The 24,428-nt window shown below is 50.7% G+C and overlaps 1 protein-coding gene across 1 annotated transcript in view; it reads left to right on the top strand.

The window, feature by feature from the left end:
* The first annotated feature begins 472 nt into the window (after window positions 1–472).
* The window catches only part of Frmd1 (FERM domain containing 1), a 38,826-nt gene continuing 14,870 nt past the window's right edge, over window positions 473–24,428 (top strand). The window contains exons 1-9 of the mRNA XM_052169523.1: window positions 473–541; window positions 1,781–1,871; window positions 4,303–4,382; window positions 4,832–4,908; window positions 5,963–6,149; window positions 7,080–7,235; window positions 7,769–7,834; window positions 8,602–8,776; window positions 9,865–10,085. Coding sequence (XP_052025483.1) covers window positions 473–541; window positions 1,781–1,871; window positions 4,303–4,382; window positions 4,832–4,908; window positions 5,963–6,149; window positions 7,080–7,235; window positions 7,769–7,834; window positions 8,602–8,776; window positions 9,865–10,085 — 1,122 coding nt within the window. The remainder of the gene's footprint in view (window positions 542–1,780; window positions 1,872–4,302; window positions 4,383–4,831; window positions 4,909–5,962; window positions 6,150–7,079; window positions 7,236–7,768; window positions 7,835–8,601; window positions 8,777–9,864; window positions 10,086–24,428) is intronic.

The following is a 24,428-nucleotide window of genomic DNA, read 5'->3' as shown; positions in this document are numbered from 1 at the left end:
GGCAGAGGCAGCCAAGTGGTGGGTTCTTAATGAGGATCACCTTCCCAAAGCTGAGAATGCAACAGGTCTGTAGTACCATTTCATGGGAGTCAAGGTCCAATCTCTTCTTGTCAGGGCACACAGTGCTCCCGGTCTTGCATCCTGCCTGAGAGTGGTAGCATTGCTTGCTGGTATTCTAGCAGACTCTATACACCCAGCACTATGGCCCTGACCCTTGCTCCCTGCTTAGCTACTGAGTTCCTGGTCTTTCCCAGCCACTGTCTGGATAAGGCCAGCACAGATAGCGCAACTCCTCCCCTGCACTGATAACCAGGGAGGACATGATAGAATTAACATAGAGACACCCCCTGAGTGGGAGGCTCAGGACTGTGCAGTCTTCATTCACTGTCTTCTTCACGAGGCAGTAGACAAAGCCTGGCTTAGGGAGAGCCCTTGTGTGGTGGACAGCAGAAACAACAACCAGGACCCTGAGATGAACTCAGAGCTCAGGGACGTCCTGGTGCTACTGCCTACCTGGGAACAACTGCGGCTGTCGGTGCAGGTAGGCAGAGTGACAGCCAGGGTTCTTCAACCAGCGGGACAGGGAGGGCACCTGGGGAGGGCAGGGATAGGTGACAGCAGGAATTGTATATAGGAAGATCCAGGTGCAGGGTGGACATGTGGCCTCCCTTTGGCTGTGAAATACACCATGCAGCATTGTAAGCGCCAACTCTACAAGTCACCTTAAATCTTGGCTTCCCTGATTCCAAGAGGATCCTGGGTTGCTTGGTTCCTTCTCAGTCATGGGCTTCCCTGTCCCGTGTGGTGTCTGGAGCTTCTATGGGCCACATTTTCTATGTGGGACCTGCATGATATCTAAGAAGTGCCATGTGCCTCCCGTTATCCAGAGAGTGACTGTAGATGAGTTAGAGAACATGGGCTGGGTTTGCTATGTGGGACCTGCGTGACCTCTAGAAGAGTGCATTGTGTCCCCATTACTCAGAGATCGACTGTAGATGAGAGAACTCGGCTTTCCTAGAGGACTCCTCTCATCCTCTGGCCTTTGCCCCTCACACACCCTGGACTCTGACAGATCTCCAGCGTCTCTCTTCTTGTTCTTCGCTCTCAGTCATCTTCTTCAATGTCCCATCAACAACAATGCAACTGTCATGGGGCACACCCTTTCCCAGGCCACACATTTCTGCCCTACCTTCACTCTTAACATTGGATCTTCCTGTGTGATCCAGGCCATGCCTGAGACAGGGGCTTGCTAGCTGCAGTAAGGACCCCTCACTTCTACCTGGGAGCCAGAAAAGGCTGAGATCACTAGTGCTGCAGGGTTCCCTCTAACATCTGGGGACAAGCACTGACTAAGTACTGAGGGATGTACTGACCCTGCAGAAGGTGACTATAGATTACCAAGATGGATGCCTGCTACCTGCTGCTCTCTGCCCACCATCTGGGGTCTCTCCAGACACTATCTAATGGAGATTTTGTTTTTTTTAAAAAATCAAATCTAGCTGTGTAGGGAAATCTCCTCGGCCACAAGAAGTACCTCAGGAAAGAGGGCATATTCTCTCTGTGTTGGCACACATCCTTTGCACTGCCAGGGCTGTTATTTTGGGGGGAGCAATGTTTCAATTTGTGCTTTGGAAACAAACTGGCTGCCTAGGTCCTGATCCGTGTCTCCAGCCCCTACCTGAGCAGGTAACACTGCTCCCTTCCTGACCTAGTGTCTCTGCCCATCCAGGAGTCTTATGGGGAAAGTCAGCATATGGCTAACGTTTTTCCTCGATCTCAGGTCACAGCCTCAGGACAAGAGCTCTTTCAGCAGGTGTGTGACATGGCATGCATGAAAGAAGCTCACTTCTTTGGCCTCAGTGTGCTCAGGGGTAAGCATCGCTTGGCATCTCCAACATAGACTTCCCAAGGGTGAGGAATGTAAGTCCTTGAAGTTTAGATGTATCTTGTCACAGACCCTGCCCACAGCTGAACTAATGAGGCTAATAGGCAGCTGCGTTATCTGTGCACACACGCACACATGCTTGTACACATGCACACACACTGGTACGAATGCACTACAGAATGATCATACTACTCACACAAGTACAGAGTACATGTGTATGTACCTACACACACACACAATCACACACCACACATGTGTACATGAATATAGGCCACACACATAACACAAACATCTACCACTCACTGTATGTATATCCCATGATATATATTCTCATATATGTACAGTTAAACCACGTATTCCCTTACATGCTCCTTCATGTGCATTTACATGTTCAAATACATGTCCATAACTGCCATTATATAACTTACACATAGTGCATGTCCACACATTAACACATAGACATACTCGCTTTAAAGCCATGGGTGAATTAGTCTTCTGGGATCATGTGGTGCCCAGCTCATGTAACTGGTCTCTAACATGCAAGACCAAAACCCGTGGTATGACCAAGCCCAAGCCATGTGTTCTGTGACCTTTGTCTTCTTAGCTGAGGTTCAGCATACAGACAAGGAGGAGCTGTCCACTCATTAGGACTTTGGCAGCTGGGCAGCCACACCTAGGAAATGGATAATCGGGGAGAGGTCACAGTGAGACCATAGGCAGCAGCAAGGTCAGGTGTACTCCAGTGACGGGCTTGCATGAGCCTGAAAGGCAGAGGATTCTGGAGTAGAACGATCCCAGCTGAGGAAGCCAGCCAGCACACCATGGGGCTTGCTGAATCTGAGAATACGTTTGCTCAGACAGTGCTATCTCCCTGTGTGGGGACACTCCTCCTGGGAAGGGGTTCGATTCCTCCCACCAGCTTTACCACACATCTTCCTCCACCCCAGAGGTCTCAACAACTCAGAACCAGCGGGCAGGATACAAGCAGGGAAAGGGGCCAGGGTTCCCTTCTGCCACAGGGAATCAAGGATTCTCTCTGAGCACGGGTGACAGGCTCAGAGCTCACCTGGGCACCTGAAGGCTGTCATCTGCGCCCAGCGTGCCAGTCCTTCCAACGAGCTTGGAATGGATGCACATCCTTCTGATGTGCGCCCAGAGCCCTTCTTACGGAGACCTAGACACTTAGCATGACCTTCGGTTCCTGACATAGTTATTTTATAACCTACAGTTTCACCTTTTGGAGACCAAAAGGAGTGGCAAAAAGCAAAGAGTGACAGGCATGCTAGTCCAGGTGTGTGACCCCAGCACCTGAGAGGATCAAGCAGAAGGGTCTTGAGACCTGGAGTACCCAGCACCTGGAGTCGTCCTGGGATTCATGGTTAGCTGCAGACCACCCTGAGCTATGAAACCCTGCCTTGAAACACACACACACACACACACACACACACACATGCACACACACACACACACACACGTATGCATGCGTGCATGCGCGCACGCGTGCGCGTACACACATACACATGCACAAGTGCACACACACATGCCCAAGTGCATGCACACACACACATGCACATACACACACACACTCATGCACACACACATGCCCACAAGTACATAAACACACAAGAGAGGTGTGAGCTTGCCCTCCAATTTCATGAGGGGTTGAGACAGAGTGAGCAGGAGACAGACGCAGAGCTGGCGCCCTTCAACCTGTCCCTAGTTTGTAGCACTTGGAACTTCCAACGTCAGTCTTATGTCCGCTTCTTCATCTACTTGGAACTGGCCTTGGGCTGGGCTTCCATTTTCACTAAGTATGGAAGCTGAGGAGAATAGAAGAGATCTAGACACTTTACCCAGTCAGTAGGCCTTTGCTCTGTGCCAAGGCACAGTGCCCAGATAGCCTACAGCCCTGCTAGCCAGGGTGGAGTGTGTCACGGACAGTAGTCAGTTTGGGGACAGGTTACAGGAAGCGCTGTCTGCGTGGTTAGTCCAGGGCCCAAGACTACAACTTAGGTCTGCAGACACTGTCAGCATGCTATACCCACAGTGAAGAGCAGCCTGTGGTGGCTCTATGCTGGGAAGACAGTTGCCACAGCAACAGTCTGAGATGACAGTGTCTTACCTGCAGTGTGTGTGTGTGTGTGTGCCTGTGTGTGTGTCTCTGTGTGTGTCTCTGTGTCTGTGTGTGTGTCTCTGTGTGTGTGTGTCTGTTTGTGGGTGTCCGTGTGTGTCTGTGTGTGTGTGTGTGTCTGTGTGTGTGTCTCTGTGTGTGTGTGTGTGTGTGTGTGTGTGTGCCTAACCTCTGCAGAGGCAGCCGTACACACCAGCTGAAGCAGTGCTCTCTGTCATCAGATGGAATTGCTCTGGCTCTTGGAAAAATTAAGGTATCTTCTCTGACCTGGGTCTTCCTTTTCTAGATAATGAGTATGTGTTCATGGACTTGAAACAAAAGCTCAGCAAGTACTTTTCGAAGGACTGGAAGACAGACAGACACAAAGTAAGTCTGGGACTGCGGAAAGAGCCAGGCAGCCGTGGCTGTCACTCCCAGAAGACTTCCCTTGGGTTTGGGATGGACAGGTTCATGGTCAGGCTCCCACTTTGTCACCGGTCACCTGTTTGTCAGGTTGTCCTCTTCCATACATGCACTGCCCCAAGGCCTAAGAGTGAAGGTGGGTGAGTCCCCACCCCCAAGATCTCTATTTGATGCTTTCAAAATTTGATGTTCTAAATCTGACAACATTCCACCTTACTTTTTCCCCTTAGACGAAAAACAAGATAAAATAATATAATTATAATTATTTGTATTATTTTTCAAAAATAGTACACAACAACTGAGGCCTGAGTGTGGGGTTCCCCAGGCAGGCCTGCAGAAGCTCCCCAGCTCTAACGCCTCACGGAGCCTCACCTCCATGCTCCTGCCTTTTTCTTCACTCTTTTATCTTGCAGGAGGAAAAGAGACCCAGGGCGCCCTTTATCGTCTTCTTCAGAGTGCAGTTTTACGTGGAAAACGGGAGGCTGATAAGGTAACTACACTGGTGTCAGAGACACCGAGGGTGAAACGCCTTCCGGTGTGCTCTGAAAAGGAAAGGTCCTATGATAAAGTTGTGATATTTTCAAACCCAGGCAGGCATCTACACCTGGTGGCTGTAGATGAGCCTCAGAGTTCAGCTTTAAACTGGAACTGGGCTTCCTTCTGGGCATGCTAAGTTATTGTCTGCTATTGGGTGGGGAGGGTGGGGGAGGGGCGAGGTTGAACAGAGAACAGGTTGGTTGCTCTCCGAAGGTAGATCTGCTGACAGTGGTGGGCTGCCTAGGAGCCTGACACACAGTGAGCTCTTTTGGAACTAACAAAGAACTGGATGCTCTCCAAGCACAGCACAGTGGAGGTGTCAGCAGGGTGTCAGTGTCCTTAGGATGCTATATGTCAAGTGCCAGTCTGGTGCTGATACCCAGAAAATGTGGATGAGGATATAGAAGTTTCTGGAGTCAGAGATAGGTGACTATAGAAGGCTCTAGAGAATGTGGGCTTCTGGGAATAAGTGAAGAACGTTCTATAGAGTAAGGATGTTTAACTATGTGGAAAGTTCTAGAGACATATCAGCAGGTAAAAACAGATGTAGGCTAGTGGACATGGTTTCCTGAACTGGTGACCAGTCAGGTGGCTATACTAAAAGATCTGGGAGAGGTTCTCAGGAGGGATTCATTGCTTTTGGCTAGCTGATGACATAGCATAGGTAGACTGTCTGACTGGGAGACAAGTCTGTGGCCCTGTGCCTGAGACTTCCAAGTTTCCTATTCAGGAGATCTCTCAAATGACACCAATTGTTCCTGAGATCTCAGCTGCTAGAAGGCCCTATCCACAGGGACAGCCCTTGTGTTGCTATAGGCGCCTGACTTCATCCATGTGTCACTAAGGTCCCTGTGATATGAGATGCCATGCATATGGACAGACTAGGGAGTGGCCACCAAGAGAGCTCAGAGGCCTGTGGACCAGAACGCCAGGCCTAGGATGGATGAGGGTGCAGTGCTAGCTGTCTTGTCACTCTTCCTGACCCTCTCTGTCCTGCTGCCCTCCAGGGACAAGACAGCCCGATACATGTACTACTGCCACCTGAAGGAACAGGTACTGAGGTCTAGGTGCATGCACAGAGAGGAGGTCTACTTTCTGCTGGCCGCCTGTGGGTTACAGGCTGACCTGGGCAACCACCAGGAGTCAGTCCATGTGGGCAGGTACTTCAAGCCACACGCCTATTTCCCACAGTGGGTAAGGCTGTGTGCCACCTTCCTTGTGCGTGTGTATGTGTGTGTCTGGGGTGGGGGTGGGGCACCCTATGTCTTCTCACCAAGAGCAAACTCTGGAATCCATGAATAAGGGGAGCATGAGGATCTAGGGAGGGACAATGGCACAGAGACAGAACGACTCACATGCAAGTGTGCTTACCAGCCCCCAACACAAATACTGCAAAGGCTGTCACTGTGGTGTAGGAATGATGGCCAGAGTGGGCCATGACTTTGGCTCCTGCATAAGCCCCGCGAGCTTGACACCTCTGAGTACCTTGGTCTGCTCAGCTGCAGAGTGTTATCCACCCAGCCTCTGTAAACAGGAACAAACCCAGCTACCTTATGCTCTCTGTGCCTCTGTTTCCTCACCTGTACCCTGGAAAGGGAGATGGTGAGTGACAGGTTATTCTCCTTGCAGAAGCCTAGCTGACTGCCATGGAGAGCAAATGGCTCTGGGGACTGCGGGCCCCGCCAGTGTTCTCCCTCACTGGTCCCCAACTCATGCTCCTTACTGTCCTCTGTGCCTTGGGCCTCATGTCCGCCTGCACAGCTCTCTCCAGTGCCACATGGAGTCCAGGCAGCTTTTCTCAAAGCTTCCCTCAGTCCACACTCACACAGTGCCCCACTGGCAAGTTTCCCCAAGAACAGGGGCTGTGGGGCTGAAATGAGCTCCACAGACCTTGAAGGAGGGCTGCTTCTGTGGTCCTGTGTGCACCTGCATGACATGAGAGGGGAGCAGAACCAAAAATATTAAGGAACCACATCCTCACCTTCGGGTCTGATGCTAAGGCAGATATAGTCTGGACATAGTCTGCAGCTACGCTGTTGGTCCTGACTTCAAAGGTCGGGGAGGGAGGTCAATGCAGAGAAAGGTCAGGGTGGGGTCACAGCTAGCTGGTGGCTCTGTCCTCAGATTATCAGCAAGAGAGGAGTTGACTACATCCTAAGGCATGTGCCTGCCATCCACCATGAGCAGCAGGGTCTGACTCCACATGAGGCAGTGCTACGTTTCATCAGAGATGCCTGTCAACTTGAGGATGTTCCTGTCCACTTCTTCAGGCTGTACAAGGTCGACCCCAAGGTATTCGGCATGGGAGGAACCCAGGACAAGGGTGATTCTATCCCCCATGGCTGACAAAATGACTAAGACTTCAGGCAAGGATAGGCAGGACAGTCCTTAGGGCCTGCATGGCCTGTGGTGAGCTGGTGGCTGTCCTGAGGTGGCACACTGAGTTTCTCTGGTGTCTGAATTCTGGTAAACCTTTGCCCAGCCTCTGCTGTAACTGGGTTGGTCTGACATTGATTGGAAGGTCATGGCTGGCCTCTCTGGCGGTCCCACATTCAAAGTTTGAGTGCATGGCCTCTGCTCCCAGGTGACAGTCTCCCACAGAGCACAGTAAGCATGTATCTTTAGTCTACAAGGTTCACAGAACTCAAATATATACAGAAGCATACCACATACACTTGTACCCTGGGCATATGTAGGGCAACAAGAGAGGCTTAGACAGAGTTCTTGGATGGTGGAGACTCTAGCCTGTTAGAAAGACTTCCTTCCACTTGCCCCAGGGCCAAAGCCTAAACCTCTGACCTGTGTTCTTCTAGGAAAAGAAGGAGGATCACCCTACTGTTCTCCTGGGACTCACTCTGAAGGGAGTAACCATCTATCAAGTACGGACTCCTTCTCTTTTTCTCCCGTCTCCTGTTGCCACAGATCTCACCCCATGCTCTGGTTTCTGCATTTCACATTACCTCTGTCTTTCAGGAGGAAGACTACATTCCACAGTTGCTCTGTGACTTCCCTTGGTCACGTATTTCGAAGGTGACATTTCTGGTGGGTGTCTGAAGGTGCCAGGCATCCCATAAAGCTCAGGAGTCCTCAGAACCCAGGACCCAACAACTTCATCCTCTCCAATGCCATCCAGAGCTCCCTGTGGCTTCTCCACACCCCTGGTATCTCTCAGAGCCCACAGCCATGTCTGGTGACACAGCCATAATGGTATTAAACTCTCTGGCTGCTACCAATGTCCCACTCAGCAACAAAAGGAGAACCAACATGGTACCTTAGAGGTGCATCTGTTATCCTTTGTCGCCCTTCCAGATTCCCTAAGACAGGAGAGTGAGCACTACTGGAGAGCAGGCTGGCTCCACACACTGATTAGGGTTCACTGCAAATCCTGCATGCGATTCTGTGTACAGCCACAGGCAGGGGTCCTACCTAGGAGGGCTGGCCCAGGTTTCTTCTGCCTTAAGGCTGCAGACAGATGGTACTCATAGTGACCAGGGACCTGTTTCCACAGGGACACCAGTTCTCTAAACTGGGAATGTGGGGCAGAGGCCAGAGTTTGGGCATTAAGACTGGCATTAAGAAATCTCTCTCCTGCTTCTGGGACAGTTTTCTGGAGTGTAAAATTATGTTGTCCTTCCTGTCTGTCCAGGGGAAGAAGCTGGAAATCCAGCCAGAAGGGCTTCTGGCAACACAGAAGCTGCTGTTCTACACGGGCCATGCCTGGCGCTCCCATTACCTGCTGCAACAGCTTAGTACCACCCACCAGCTCCACCTCAGCTTGCAGCCTGTGCTGCAGGGGCTACAGCAGCTGGAGGAGGCAGAGAGTGGGTATTAGATCCACCTGGGTCTGGGCACCTCCTGATGGCCACGCACCCTCTCTATGATCTGAGGATGTAGCACATCAACTCTTGAGACCTGCTCCTGGGGTTGGCTGGCTGGGCTGGCTGGGCGTCCAGACCACACCTTCCATTACAAGTCATCATTACTGGTGGTCATCACCTCCTGTTCCTCCCTCTGAGGGTTGGGATGAAAGGTGGGAGTGACCTTTCCATCCCTCCAAGATGCATATGATTCTACAGTGTCATTTTCCTTACATCCTTAGCACTGCAAACAGACAAAGAAGCAAGTTTGTCTGCAAGGGGATAGCGTTAACGCTGCCTAAAGACTCATTGTTCTCTCAACTTTTCAAAGACCCCACTGAGAAAGGACCTGACTTGCCGCACACTGAAACCACAGTGCACAAGCAGGAGTGTGTGCCTGTGTCTGTGCATATATGTGTGTAGTACATGCATGTGTGTGTGCATGTGTGGGCTCATGTGTGCAGGACTGTCTATGCATGTGTGTGTGTATATGTGTGTGTGTGTGTGTAAGAAAGAGAGAGAGAGACAAACACACACACACACATACACACACACACACACACACACACATAGAGAGAGAGAGAGAGAGAGAGAGAGAGAGAGAGAGAGAGAGGTGTGCCTGAACATATTTGTGAGGCTTAATCAAGTAGAACTCTTTACCCATGTTGTAAGGCAGGCTCTCAGGGATGCCGGGTGCATATTGCACGACTGTACATGCTCAGAAGGAACTGATGGGTTCTGTTTTCACCTGGTCCTCTCCTGGGTGATAGACCACCAGGGCTGCTCAGGATGGCTCTGTAGCTAAGAGACAAGGTGTCACAGCCTGAAGAGCCATCCCAAGGGGGTCCTAGGAGGCTGCTGGGGACAAAGTCCGTTCATTGTTCCCAGCTGTCATGGGAATGCAGAGCTCATTCCACAAGGGTGGACTTTTGCTCCATGCGCACAGGCGCTGATGCATCTCTCGGTTGGCAGGACTCTGACCATCACCAGTTAAGGAGTGCAGGGTACTTCACGTTCCTCCCTCAGCAGGTCTTGTGTTGCTTTCCCCTCAGAGAAGAAGAGCTACCGGGAATGCTACATCAGTGACCTGCTGGAGCTGGAACCCTGCAGCAGAACCTCCCTGGGCAAGGAGGACAAGAAGAGAAGCAGACAACATCTCCTCCATTGCCTCTCACTGTTTCCCAAAAGCCCTGGCAGCTCCCACGCAGGGTGCATCAAGCCTAACTCCCAGCAGGGAGAGCTTGAGATGTCTGTGGATGAGCCCACAGGATCTGTGAGCCTCTGTGGGAAGACATCTAGTGGTTCCTGGAGCAGCTGCAGCAGCCAGGACACTTGGAACTACAGTGGAGGTGAGCTACAGGACCAGGGAGCAAAGATCCTGACCTGGCCAATGCTAATCTGAATCCCTGGCCACAGGCTGCAATGGTCACTCAGGGCTACACTGAAGGAAACTCAAGGACAAGCAATGTGTCACTAAAACTGTGGCCTCATTCTCAGAGTCTTATCTAAGTAAAGAGCAGCTGGCCTTGGCCAATGAAGTTGAGTCCAGATCCTATGGGCTATTACACAACCGACTGGCAGGAGTAAGAAATGACATGAGGGAGCCGCTGGCCCCAGTAGAGATGGGCACGGAGGAGGCACAATTGCTGGGTCTGTGGGTGGTTGGGGAGAGCTCAGCTTTCAGAAACAGGCAATCTCGCCTCTCCTGACACTGACTGGAGCCACTCTGCAGAGCAGATGGCATCACTTGTGAGGGAGGCACATGTGGGACCCTGTGCTCCGGTGGATGTCACAGAGAGCACCTGTCTTTTCTTCTCACAGTTCAGAACAGAAGCTGCCCTCATCTCAGACAGTCCTATTTGCTTTGTACTTCAGAGTTACAGCAGGAAAGAGCCCAGGACAGGACAGCCCACAGCAGTGTATGGGCAGTGCTCCCACAGCAGTGTATGGGCAGTGTTCCACAGCAGTGTATGGGCAGTGTTCCACAGCAGTGGATGGGCAGTTCTCCCACAGCAGTGTATGGGCAGTGTTCCACAGCAGTGGATGGGCAGTTCTCCCACAGCAGTGGATGGACAGTGCTCCCACAGCAGTGGATGGGCAGTGCTCCCACAGCAGTGAATGGGCAGCTCCCACAGCAGTGAATGGGCAGTGCTCCCACAGCAGTGAATGGGCAGTGCTCCCACAGCAGTGGATGGGCAGTGCTCCCACAGCAGTGAATGGGCAGTGCTCCCACAGCAGTGGATGGGCAGTGCTCCCACAGCAGTGAATGGGCAGTGCTCCCACAGCAGTGGATGGGCAGTGCTCCCACAGCAGTGATTGGGCAGTGCTCCTGCCTTGGTCCCGCTTACTCGTCTCCTCTTCACCCTCCATATCCTCCTCCACCTCTTTTCAGTAGCCACCCAGAGACCTTCGCAGGACTGTGGGTCATGCTACTCAGGATGTAGGGACAGAGGTCACATACCAGGTAATGTCTCGTACAGCTCTTTTGGCTCCAGCACCCTGACCACCTAAGATTCCCAAATTGGGTCCTCAAGGTCCTAGGGAATCCTCTGCAGGCATCCCTGGAGGTGCAGCCAGATTTTGGGAGCACTGGGTTTAGCAGTGGTTCTCTGCTTCAGGCTCAGAGCCTGACTGAGAGGGCTTGCTGAGTGGCACAGCAGGGACAGAACAGCGTGCAGCCCTCCAGTGGTGAACATGCAGAACTGCAGGACATTATTTCAACCTTTCTTTACCTCTACCTTGTTCAAAATGGCTGCAAAACAAGTCCTAGGGACCTAAGAAACTTGAGTTTCTATCACTATAGGACACCAAAGAGACTAAAGCAGGGGCCCTGTGAAACCTATTCAGAGGACAGTGAGGGCTCTGTGTTCCTGGACTGGCATGAAGGCTGATTGACCACTAGGCTTGATGTTGGACTCACAGAGAATTAGGGACAGATAGAGACTGGGAGGAGAGAGCATGAGAGGCAGTCCCAGCACAGTCCAGGCAGAGTGGAGCCAGCTCATTTAATACAGGAGCATGTGCCCTCCCAAAGGCTCTCAGCTCAAGGCAATACCCAGAAGAACTGACCAAATAGCAAGCCCCCTGCATGGCTCTCCTACCTGCAGAATGTGTAGGGCCCTCAGGACAGATCCTACAGTCCCTCATAGCTGAAAAGTGTAAGATGAGCATCACTGTAGTGTGGAGGCTGCTCTCAGCTGATGGGACCCACACAGTCTGTGGACAAGTTTGCTTAAGTGAAAGGTGGCCGTTCTTGAACTCTCAGATGCGTCCAGGGTAGAGTGTGGTGACCACATCCAGAGCCATTCCTCAAAGACATAAGTGCAAAAAGACAACAATGGAGAGAGTATTCTGGGCTGGCCAGCATCCCTTGGTCCAGGGGGGACCCAAAGAGGTCATACGCCAAGGCATGGAGGCTGCCTGTCTCATGTAGGATGCTTCCAAGCCATGCAAAAGCCCACATCCCCCAGCCTGGGAGAACCCTAAAGTATCAGAGATTATCAGGGATCCTAAAGTAGGGTTAGATACGGAGCTGATGCATGCTGGGATGGTCGGAGGAAACAGCATTAGTTAACCTAAAGGGAAGTGTGTCCTGAGAGCTAGGTCGGAGCACACCAACAGGATGGACCTGTCTTATCTTCCAGAGAAGGTGCCATGATGGGATTGGACATTAGAGGGAGCCCTATGACTGTAAAGCAAGCCTAGGCTCCAAGGACCCAGAGCAGGCTACTGCAGGTTCTCCTAGATCACAAGTCTGTGGCTCCTCCTCCCATGTCTTGCTTATAAGTACTGTAACCAACACAAAGGCCTCCCTTGCAGTTTGTCTCAATTCCACCCAAGACCCTGCCACTGGCTATGCAAACAAGAGACCCCTGGATGCAATGGGAGAGAACCCCTACTCTACTCCTCCTCAGGCTGTGAAGACTGCTTCCACCTGGCATGACAGTGTTGCTGGGGTAGTGGTATAGGGCTGTTTGGGGTCTCCTCTCCTCACCTTATCAAGGTCCAGGGGCCTCTAAGCAGGTGCAGTTCATGGGCTCTCGGAAGGTATAGGGTGGTTTCTCTACCCATGGAGCCTCAGCATTCCTTTTCTTGACATCCCTTTCCTTAGACAAGAAGTGACTTGTATGTCACTGCTAGTCACAGATACTTGGCTGTTGTGCCCAAGAGTGGACACACTGATGTGAGGACCATATCTGGACACCCTCCTAACATTTATCAGTGTGGAGCTCAAGTCTGGCTGGCTGCTCGGGGTTGGGGGGCACAGCTCCTCCTCATCTAGGCCTTCTTCTGTGCATCTGGAGCTCAGCCAGTACAAGTGGAGTGGGAAATGCCTCACACACAAGTGCCGGATGAACTGAGGGGTCTGTTCCCCAGACAGTGTCACATGGAATCGTCTGGAACTGAAGGAGGAAGGAAGGTCCCCAAGGCTGGCTCGGGCTACAATGCCAAAAGATCAGTGTTCCCCATGGTCCAAAATGGGGTTAACTAGCCTTGAGTGAGAGGCATACTCTCTTCTATTCGAAAACAGTTGGGAACAAAGACCCTAATGTTAAGTGGGGTCGGTGCCAACGGTGGGGCCCTGCATAGGGTGGGACTGGTGTCACGACATGACCACACCAACCCAGGTACACATGCAGGCGCATATATAGGAACACACACACACACACACACACACCACATTCATGTACACAAAGGCTACCATGATGACATGTCCAGCCTGCTTCACCATACCTTTCCCTCACCCCAATGTCCCTGAAGAATGTGACAGAGCCCAAGGAGTAGTCTCTGCCCTCAGTAGGGTTTCTATCCCTAAACCTCAGGTAAGGTCATTCTACTCCTCCTTGTCCTTGTCTGGCCTCAAACATGTCACCTGGTCCTGGGGTTCACAAGTTCTCCCAAGGAAGAAAGCAGACCATGTCCCCATTTTGACATGGCTCCCAGCAGGAGTCAAGTGTGGACAGGAACGTGGTGGGGACTAGGTCCTTGCCTGTGGCAGTGACTTCATCATCACAGGGCTCTTGGGGGACCAAGGCACTCCAGACAGAGCTGAGTAAGTGCTGGGTAATATGGCTAAGAATGTCAGTGAAGAACAGACTTCCCAGGACCATCACAGTACATCCATCTCTGGGCCTGGATATGCCTTGCCGTCCTTCCCACCAGAGCCTGTCCTGCTGTGACAGCTGCTCTTCATCATCTTTGGAAATAGAGCAGTTAGAACTCAACTGGGTCTTCTGGACTCTGGTAGCAAGCAGGAGCCTACTGCTAAGGCCCTTTGGCCCAGGGATTGTGGTTTCCATGCTCCCAGGAGCAGCAGAGGCCAGCTCAGCTCATCCTTAGTGTGTGTGCAGCAGCTAGGGGTGCATGGAGGGCAGGACCTGTGCCCTGTGTCTTCACAGACAAGGAGGAGCCAAGACCATTGGCTGACCCTGAGAAGCCACCTGGGTCCCATAAAGATTCTATTTCTGTCCTTCCTCTGGTCCTGTGCAGATGCATAGAGAACTCTGCCAAGTTTCTCTGGCTGCCAGGCTATGCAGAGCTGCAGACTGTGGTCATGGTCCTTAAGGAATTGAGATGACAATTAAAGGCCAGTCTCTCCCCATGTTTCTGCCCAAGAGAGTGCAATGGGGACAAGGTGTGGGCATAAGGAGGGACCCAGACAGAGTCCCAGGGTCTCCTTCCTATATTCCTCCATGGGTTGGTGAAGGAAAGCGACCACTCACCGTCCCTCTGGTCCCTGAGCAGATGTAGCAGTCTGTTGACAGTCCTCTCATGCAGAGGTCTGCTGCTCCTATTGCAGGGTCAGGCTGAGGTACAGCTCGGTGTCCACAGCAAGAGACTCCCTGTGGGAACACACTTGGCCAGCTACAGCCACGCAGAACATTTCTGCACTACTCACTGGGACTAGAGCCCAAAAGTGTGCTGATGGGCCATGGTACCCACAGGGTACGGGGATGAGGAACTCTCGACGGGGTGTGCAGGAAATGGTGGTTTGTGTGATACTGCTGTCAGAGAAGAGTGACTACACAGAAGTTCTGACTCCTTAGCTGGAGGAAGCAAGAACCCTGCTCCACCTTCTACTTCTGATGGGAGTGCCTTTGCTTTCTGAATGTCTCTGACCTGGACTCTCATAGAGGTGTCCACATAAATACCATGTGGCTCGGGACAGGCAGGACAACTATCCCAGCACCAACACACATGGTGCTTCAGGGTTCCTATACAACATCTACATGATTGCAGTTTCAAAAACATGCCAGGGACGTCCATAGCCATGTGTCGCTGGGATCTTCTCCCTTTTCACTTGATACCATCACCTGTGTGGAAATCAGTGCCACCAGGGGACCACAGGAAATGGGACCACTCCCAGGTCTTGTGATGGAGATGCCTTTAGCTCAGGGATGTAAGAGAAGCTCATCAGCTGGAGGTGTTATGGCTCACACTGTAGGGCAGCAGGCTTCCTGGAACTTAGCAGGTCTGGCTCCCTCCATTCCAGAATGGATAACAGAGTGTAGACATTGTGCCGAGATGGCAATGTGTCAACCGCCCCTAATCCAGAGCATAAGGTATTGTGGATGTACAGGGTTAAGACACAAAAGAACCAGCCTACAAATCACACTACTCCCATTTCAAAATCTTTAAGTGGTCTGTGCCCCTAGTAACAAGCTGTGGAGAAAAGGCACCTTTGAAACATTCTAGAAACAAACTACATTTACCACACCAGGAGGCACCTGGGTGGTCTAGTCATATGAGGTGTGATGAACTAGGGCCAGCAGGCAGCACAGACAGGGACCATAAATTAAGCCATTGCTTAGGAGCTGCTGCCATCACAAGGGTGCTGTCAGGCCGGGTAAGCAGCTCAGGGGCACTCCTTGCCCTGCACATGTATATCCTCCATTTGATCTCCATCCCAGCAAACCAGAAGAAATGGGCATTCTGAGTCTCATGACTCTCTGTCCTAGAGGATGAGTCTCTGTGTTTAATTCTGCCTTCATTTATCTTTAGAAAGACAGCCTTTGTCCTATTAATTCTTTCTTCCAAAACGAACACAACCCTGGGACCATCTATAAAGGTTTCAGGACTCAAAATCAGGTTGGAGATGAAATAGTCATCTTGGGGCCTCAAATGCTATGTGGAGCAGCTGGCTTTCAGGGAGATGCGACCAAATCCCCTCACCCTTTTGTCTGCACAAAGCCCCAAGCAACATACAGAGGCAGCTTCTAGATTCCAGGAGCGAGGCCGTGGGCTAAAGGCTCTTCCTTGATCCTCACCGGCTCAACCCCGTGTGGGTCCCTGCAACACCCTAAGCCTTGGCTCCAAGTCTCTGTCCTGAGCTACTCTTGTGTTTACACCCATGCAATTCCAGAGTCTCCTTCCTGCTAAGCTGGGCATAATTGTGCCCCTTTGGTCCCTTCCTGCAGTCACCAGCACACACTAGGGGTAAGGTTGGCCAATGGTTCAGGCCTCTAAGCAGAAACAAGAGGTCAAGGTTACAAAGTGTCCAAGGCCTGCGGAACAGACTTTGTTCCAATGTGATTCCCTGAACCTGGGGCCTTTGTCTTTCAGGCCTCTGGGCTTCCAAGGCCCAGCATGTGGGCAGGCTGGGCGGCTGTGGACATGGCCTAAGACAGTTCCACTAAGGTAGGAGGAAGAAGACAGTCCCTGAGTAGGATGTGAGTGTCCGTGGGCAGTGGGGCAGCTGCTCACTTATAAAATCTCTGTCTTTTACAAGAGGATCAATCCTGGGGCCACTTAAGGCAGCATGGCTCCTCTGATACAGCTCAGCCTTGGGAAAGGCCATGGACAGTTTTGGGGAGGCGATGGGAAGGGAGGAGATGTGTGCAAGGTTAAGAACACTAAGCCAGGGATTGGAAGTTTAGGGCCTGGGGCATGCTGGTCCATATGGTGACAGCCCACGGGTCAAGGAGGGGTGGAAGGTTTCAGAGCAGCAGACCTACAATCCACGTCTCCTCTCACTCAACACTGGCTGTTGAGGACCTGCCCTCTGGGTGTGAGCACTGTGGGTGTGAGGGCTGTGGGTGTGTGAGTGCTGTCAGTGTGAGTGCTGTGGGTGTGAGTGCTGTGGGTGTGAGCGCTGTCAGTGTGAGGGCTATGGGTGCGAGGACTGTGGGTGTGAGCACTGTGGGTGTGAGTGCTGTGGGTGTGAGGGCTGTGGGTATGAGGGCTGTGTGTGTGTGAGTGCTGTCAGTGTGAGTGCTGTGGGTGTGAGAGCTGTCAGTGTGAGGGCTATGGGTGTGAGGGCTGTGGGTGTGAGCACTGTGGGTGTGAGGACTGTGGGTTGAGCACTGTGGGTGTGAGTGCTGTGGGTGTGAGGGCTGTGGGTGTAAGTGCTGTGGGTGTGAGCGCTGTGGGCATTAGGGCTGTGGGTGTGAGCTCTGTGTGTGTGAGGGCTGTGGAGGTGAGGGCTGTGAGGGCTGTGGGTGTGAGCTCTGTGTGTGTGAGGGCTGTGGGCATGAGCACTGTGGGTGTGAGGGCTGTGGGTGTGAGGGCTGTGAGGGCTGTGGATATGAGCTCTTTGTGTGTGAGGACTGTGGGTGTGCATGTTGTGAGTGTGAGGGCTGTGGGTGTGAGCTCTGTGTGTATGAGAGCTGTGGGTGTGGGCACTGTGGGTGTGAATGCTGTGGGTGTGAGCTCTGGGTGTTTGAGGCCTGTGGGTGTGACTGCCGTGGGTGTGAGTGCTGTGGGTGTGCGTGCTGTGGGTATGAGGTGACACTGACGCAGAAGACCTCACAGAAAGAGCACAAAGTGTCCAACAGTTCACATTGTTTATGTATTGATTACCAACTGAAACTACAATGTTTTGATATGTGAAGTTAGATCAGATCCATTTATTGATCAGAGTATCTGTAGTGTAACAACTATATTGTAAAGACTACAGGACCAATGGGCCTGTCATCTATTATCTGTCCATGATCCGGTAGCTTATTATCACTTTTGACTGACTTCATGGTTGTTTATCGATCCATATCTACCATGTGCCATTTTCACCCTGGGCTCCTGCAGGCACCAGGAAGGGTAGAGACCCCATGTCACATTGTCACACTCCTCCCCTCATCCACACACAGGACACAGACTTGCATTCATTCCTAGAACACACATCTCGTCTCCCTGGAACAGGATAGGTAGCCAGAAGCATTTTCCTGCCATTCAAACCAAATGCTCCCCAAAGCCAGCAGCTGTGACTCCTCTCGGAAAACTGCTCCTCTCTCTCAATGTCCCAAAGCGACTCCTTTCCTGAAGACCTCAATTCCCCTTCCCTCCGACCGCCTCTGAGGTACAGGGAAGGCACAGCAGTGTAAGCAAGGCCACGCTTTCCCCAGAGGGCATCGGGAACTGCCGTTACCCTGCACATCCATGCATGCGGACTCCCCGACAGGCTTGCTATTTTGGGTTTATGCCCTTTCTGGCTTAGAGCCCATTAGGTACAGTTGCTGGCTATCTAAGCTTCTGTCACCTCGCCGAGGGTCATCCCCAAGTCTCTGGAACATGTGCCACTCTGTTCACAGACCACCCCCTTGAATGCTGCTTACTTTCAAGATGTGGAGGAACACACCTGTGCCATACACTGGGAGAAGTGGGAGACACACACAGTCATAATCTCGTGTGTGTGTGTGTGTGTGTGTGTGTGTGTGTGTGTTGCTGCTCTAGACACGGTGACTCTGCTCTGGACATAAGGCACCATGGCAGAGACCCAAGCTTTGCCTTCTTGCCCTGTGGTCAGTGTCTGGCCTTTAGTGCTGATATAGGGATGGTGCACTGTCCTAAGCTAACACATGGATCTTTTTCACAGATCCAGTGCTGGGGGCTTCCTCTTGGCCATGGTCAGGGCCCATCTGGGCCTAGAGACAATGCAGGAGCAGGGATCTGCCTTGTCTCCAGTCTTATCTTCCTCTTACCCTCCCCCTGCATCCCACTGATGGTATAAGCCAGTACCACTGGTTGGACACAGGGATCAGCCTCTGGTGATGGCTGGCTGTAGCCTGGTTTCCTCCATGAGGATACTTGAGGTCCTAAGTAGAATCCCTAGGCCTTATCCTTTAAGAGCTTCTATTGTCCCTGCCATGAAACATATTCCTGGTCATATGGGAGACTCCCTGAATGTTCTGGAAGTCCTGTCTGTCCCTCATCCAGGTAGTCCCACCCCAGATTCCCCTCTTGTCTCAGGCTCAGCACCACTGATTCCAGTCCTGTAGAAATCATCCTGAGTGAGAGGGTGCAGGAACGATCAAAGCCTCAGTCAACCAGAGGCAGTCGTGCCGCATGTCTGCATGTTGTGTATCTGGGCTTCAGTGCCAGCCTGGTAAAGATAAGACACAGCCCAGACCATCTGAGAACCAGAACTGGAGTCATCATCGTGGTGCCAAGACTGTTTCCTGATAATGCGGCCTCGACAGCTGCACACAATACCAGCAGAGATGGAGATCTGTTGGACCTCTTCCAGGCCTGTCACAGTGAAGCCGGCCTGAGCTGCCCCTGGCATCCATGCTGGAATGGACCCAGGCTGGACTCTGAGACAGGTGAAACAGAGTACCCTCTTTTTTGTCTGACTTCTCAGAGCTGTATCTTTACAGAGAGGAGTCTGAGGGAGTTATCACCCTTTCTCAGGAATGTGAGGCTTCTTTTCACTTATGCTAAGCCTGGGACATCAGCTCCCTAAAGAGGATTAGAACTGTCAACACATGTGTCTTTGGTGGCCACGGGCCTGGCACCATGCCGACTCTTGCAAGTCTCCCATGGTCTGTGCTAACCCTATAGCCTCCACCACCATCACAGTTGGAATGATGGGAATGAGGCTTTAATGTGTCTGGGACATAGAGCTGGAAACACACACACACACACACACACACACACACACACACACAGAGAGACACAGACACACACACACACTCTCTCTCACACACACAGACACACACACACACACACTCTCTCTCACACACACAGACACACACACAGATATACACCCACACTCTCTCTCTCTCTCTCTCTCTCTCTCTCTCACACACACACACACACACATACACACACACTCTCTCTCTCTCACACACACACACTCAAGCGACGACAAGCACATTTTACTGAAGAGCCAGTGCCCACATCAGGCCCATCCCTGGCTTCCCATCTGGGAGTTGGGAGGTCTCTTTCTAGATGGTCTTCTCTCAACTTGAAGAGCTTGAGCCCGAAATTTTAGGCCTCATAGAGTCTCAGCATGTGCTTCAGCCCAGGGGACACACACATAATCATCCATAACTTTGCTTCACCACCTTTTAATAGAAAAATTAAGATGCTAGGTATAAAGCTTGAGAACGGCATTCGTCAGTGTTAGACAGCTGTTGGCATGGAGAGAGTCTGCCCCCACTCCAGGCGGGGACTACAGGGATGGGGAGAGTCTGGTTACACTTTAAGCAGAGATTATATGCTACTAAACAAGTGGCACAGACCCTGCTACTAAACAAGCAACACAAAGCCACTAATTCCCCAGTGGGATCCTATCTCCAGTAGCTTAGATACTCATCCACACGCTGCGCCCTCCACTATGAAGATAGCCATGACAGTCTTCTCCAAGGAAGTGTAGATGCTGAAGATGCCCTTGCTCTGTTATTGGACGCTTGTCAGCCTCACAGCTGCTCAGTGTTCTGTCTTGAGTTGTACCTTTGAAGAAATTAAGAAAGCTCCTTCCTCTCCAACTAATGCTCATGGGAAGGAGAAGAGTAGTCAAATATTTTAAAGGAACAAAAGAAAACATTTCAATGTTAAAAACACACAGCTTATGTAATAAGAAAAATGTTTGAGTTATAATATCTCTAATTAATTTGTCTTTTTAAAAAAATTAGTAACCTGTGTATTAAATTACACCAAAGACCCCCTGACAACCACCTCACCGGCCAGGAGAATGTAGAACCATATTTTTTAGAGAAAATGTCTCGTGCACATTTCCGATCCTGCAATTCTACTTTCAGTTATGAGCACTGTGATTGACTAGTGAGCTAAACCCTGTGCAGTGCTTCCCCTGCTGAGTAACGGGAAGAGCTCAGCTGTGGAGATCAGCAAGTGTAGCTTTGGTTTTCCCTTAACTTCCTTCTCTGAGCATTCAATGCCCCGGGAAGTTTGCTTTTGTTGCTCTCCTGGGCTTTGGCTTCTCCCGGATTTTCCTTACCACAATGCTCTTCTGTTGTGACATTGGCTCTTCTGGGCTGCACACACTTGTCTGCAGCCTCCTCATTGACGTTCTCAGGAAGACCTTTGCTTCCCTGTCTCTTTGTATCTTGGTTCTTCATTAGCAGTGCCTATGTCTGCTTTAAATTCCAGCCTAATTCCCAACCTCTGTTTGGACTTGCACCTACCTTATGTTAAAAAAAAGTTTACTTCGTTTGCCTTTTTGAGAAGACATTTTTTCCTAGGATGTTTTATTATTTCCTGACATCAATAACCCCGACAGCATAGGCTAATTTATTCTTTTCTTCTGGATATAGAGGAGTTTTTCAATTTTTATTTTATATGTTTGAATATTTTGCCTGAATAAATGTCTGTATGGGATGCTCTCACAGGCAGGAGAGAGCATCCGATCTCCTGAGACTGTAGTTGTAGATCATTTCAAGTTTTGTGGGAATGAAACTTGGACCCTATAGAGGAACAGCCATGTTCCCTAACTGCTGAAAGTCACTTCAGCGCTAGAGCTAGTACTTTATTCCATTGAAAATAAGGAGGAAAATTTTAGATTTTGTGTGCATGACTTTTTTAAGTATACACATACAGTCTAAGTTCAGAAGTTTAAATAGTTTTTCTATAAATACTGTATAGGCAAACTGATAATTTTCTGGAACTTGAACTGGATCTCACAGGAATCACTATATGATTCTCTCTCTGTTTCTCTCTGTCTCTCTGTCTCTCTGTCTCTCTCTCTCTCTCTGTCACTCTCTCTCTCTCTCTCTCTCTTGGATATTTTATTAATTTACATTTCAAATGTTATCTCCTTTCCAGGTCTCCCCTCAGGACTCCCCATTCCATCATCCTCCCCCATGAAGTTTCTGCAGGATCTAGAGTTCTGCAGTATAATTTTGGATGCGAATTATGGAGAGTTTGCATCAGTCATCATGGTGACATACCACAGTGCTGCTGTAGGTTTGTCCCCACAGCACAGCTCTGTGCAGCATTTCAATGTCACCACTGTCTGTGACAAAGCTACAGACACCTGTAGATCAGGATGGATAAAGGGGAGTCTTTATCCTACCCTAGAACTCGTGATGCTGAGGAATATGGTCAGGAGGCTGAAGGAGCCACAACAAACAAGAGCTTCACCTGCATTTGAATTTGGATGGTTGTGTTGGACACTGGGGGGTGGGGGGAGGTGTTGAATCTTTTGTTGTCTTAGAATGGTAGAACTTAATGACCAGAAATAGAAAAGCATCAGCTGATGGATTTGGGACCACCATAGGAGCTTTTAAACTAGCTGTCAGCTAAAGCACAGCATCCTGTGTAGGGGCATTAGCAGTGGTCCCCATATGTGTGATAATCTGAAGTGAGCCGGAATGACTCCCTACTCTTAACTGCAAGGCTGAGGTCATGTCCGGCTCAGAAGAGACTCTGTAAGAGAATAAACTAGGAATTGGTGCAGACCCAGGACCATCTCTTCCTCGGCACCACTCCCTAGTGGGGAGATTATGACTCTGGTTGTTGTGTTCCCTGTTCTCTGTATCACTTCATCTTCTGACAAGCCCTACCTAAGATTTCCTCTTAGGTAATGTAGTGATTTCAGACGCTCAAATACTTATGAATATGTGATAAGCGTGATGGGGGAGGGGAGGTTTGATTGCTGTGGCAGAAGAAATTTTCTGCTCCTAAAGTGACATGGGACTGTGTTTCTATCTGACATCTTTCTACTGTTTACACACAGGACTGGGAACTAAGTGCCTTTGTGACATTGTCTTCACTGTTTAAGCAGAATACAGCCAGTGCTGCCCCTGCTCACCCTGTGATCCCAGGCAATCACATACAGGGCAGGTTGGGGAACAGAAGTCAGAAGCAGCCCACGGTTGTGTGTAACTGTTAACAGCGTGAGAAATGACCACAGGGCCTGTGGAGGTTGAGTGAAGACCCCCACACGACATGATGGGTATGGTAGGCTCTCTTGAGATGGGAGAGGGGAAAGGCTTCCACCATGGGGAGGAGGAAGAGGCGGGATCGCGAGTGGGCTGGAAAAGAGATGCCACCAGTTCAGCTGTGTATTCAAGGCCACAGTGAGGCGACTTGTGTTGTACAAGCACTATGGGGACACTGTTGTTCTTGAGAAGGGAGGAGCAAAGCCCAATGTTCCAGGAGCCACTAAGCTAGGCTGCCAAAAGCGGCTGTTGGTAGGCACAGCGCATGCGCATTAACAGCCAGTGAACTATAACCCCAGGATTTAGCCACGCCCTCCAGTCGTTATTACTGGGATTTTCAGAATGGAGGAGGTTGTGGTCGCTTCAGCATCAAGTGCTGGTGAGTGTGAAGGGAGCCCAGGGAGTTTGAAACCACCCCTCTGAGCTCTCAGGGATATGGGGAACCGAGGAGACCTGGGGTTGTCTTGGTGGCACTGTTGTGAGTCTGATCTTGAGCTCCCTCGGGGTGGAGACCGAGTCGGGCTGACTTGTTTTCAGGATCTTAGGGGAGTTGGACCTGTTTTCTCCCAACGCGCCTTAGGTTCCTTCCTCCAACTCCCACTTGGTGCATCTCTGACCTCACAGCTGCTGCTTCTGCAATCAGGGTGTCCTGACCTGTCACCTCCCTCAGCTCTGCTGAACATCTGCAGAGTGAGTACTTTTAGTACAGATGTGAACAACAGTAATGACAAAATCCTCGACGTTGCCCTCTTAGAGCACACAGCAGAACACATAGATCAACAAAGTGAACAAAATATAAATACCATGAGTGGTAATGGCTGCCAAGCAGAGATTCTGAACCTTACATGATCTAAAATCAGATCCATGCAAAAGTTAGAGAGTACAAGTGTGCACTGCAGGGACAGGAAGCTCCTGTTGAACATGGCAGACTGAGGGCTTAGAAGACAGAGGTTTCAGTGAAAGTGGTCTGTGACCAGCCAGGGCTCAGTGCTGTACTGGAAACAACTTAGAGGTGGAGGGAATGGGAGCTCAGGCCACACAGGTTAATGGTCAGATGCTAAAGACTTTGGTCTGCCAGTTCCGAAGACACTACAGACATGATCTTAACCAGAAAAGGTGATCCGATGTGCCTCTTAACAGTGAGTTTGCAGCAGGTGGAGGTTCTTGTCCAGAGAGATCAGATGACTGCAGGAGCAGCCACTTTTAAGACAACAGAGGAGAGCTGTGGGCATGCTCTGGGGAAAACTGGTGAGAGCCACAGGCAGTGTTTTGGATCTTTGCAATTTGCATAAGTGTACTTTGAAGGAAGAAGCATTATTTTTGGCAACAAGTTCTAAGTTCCATGAGGACAGAATAGCTCTGCCTGCTTCAAGGCCCAGCTTAGCGAAGTTCACCCTAAGACTGTGCCTTAGCACACAACTCAGGATCAATTTATCTCACCTTGAGAGACAAATCTTAGTACTTCTCACCTAGTTCCATCACCACCAGACAGAGTTGGCCTT

This window comes from Apodemus sylvaticus, chromosome 23 (genome assembly GCF_947179515.1).
Source record: "Apodemus sylvaticus chromosome 23, mApoSyl1.1, whole genome shotgun sequence".
NCBI classification, from domain to species: Eukaryota; Metazoa; Chordata; class Mammalia; order Rodentia; family Muridae; genus Apodemus; species Apodemus sylvaticus.
This window is presented reverse-complemented; position numbering and strand designations above follow the sequence as displayed.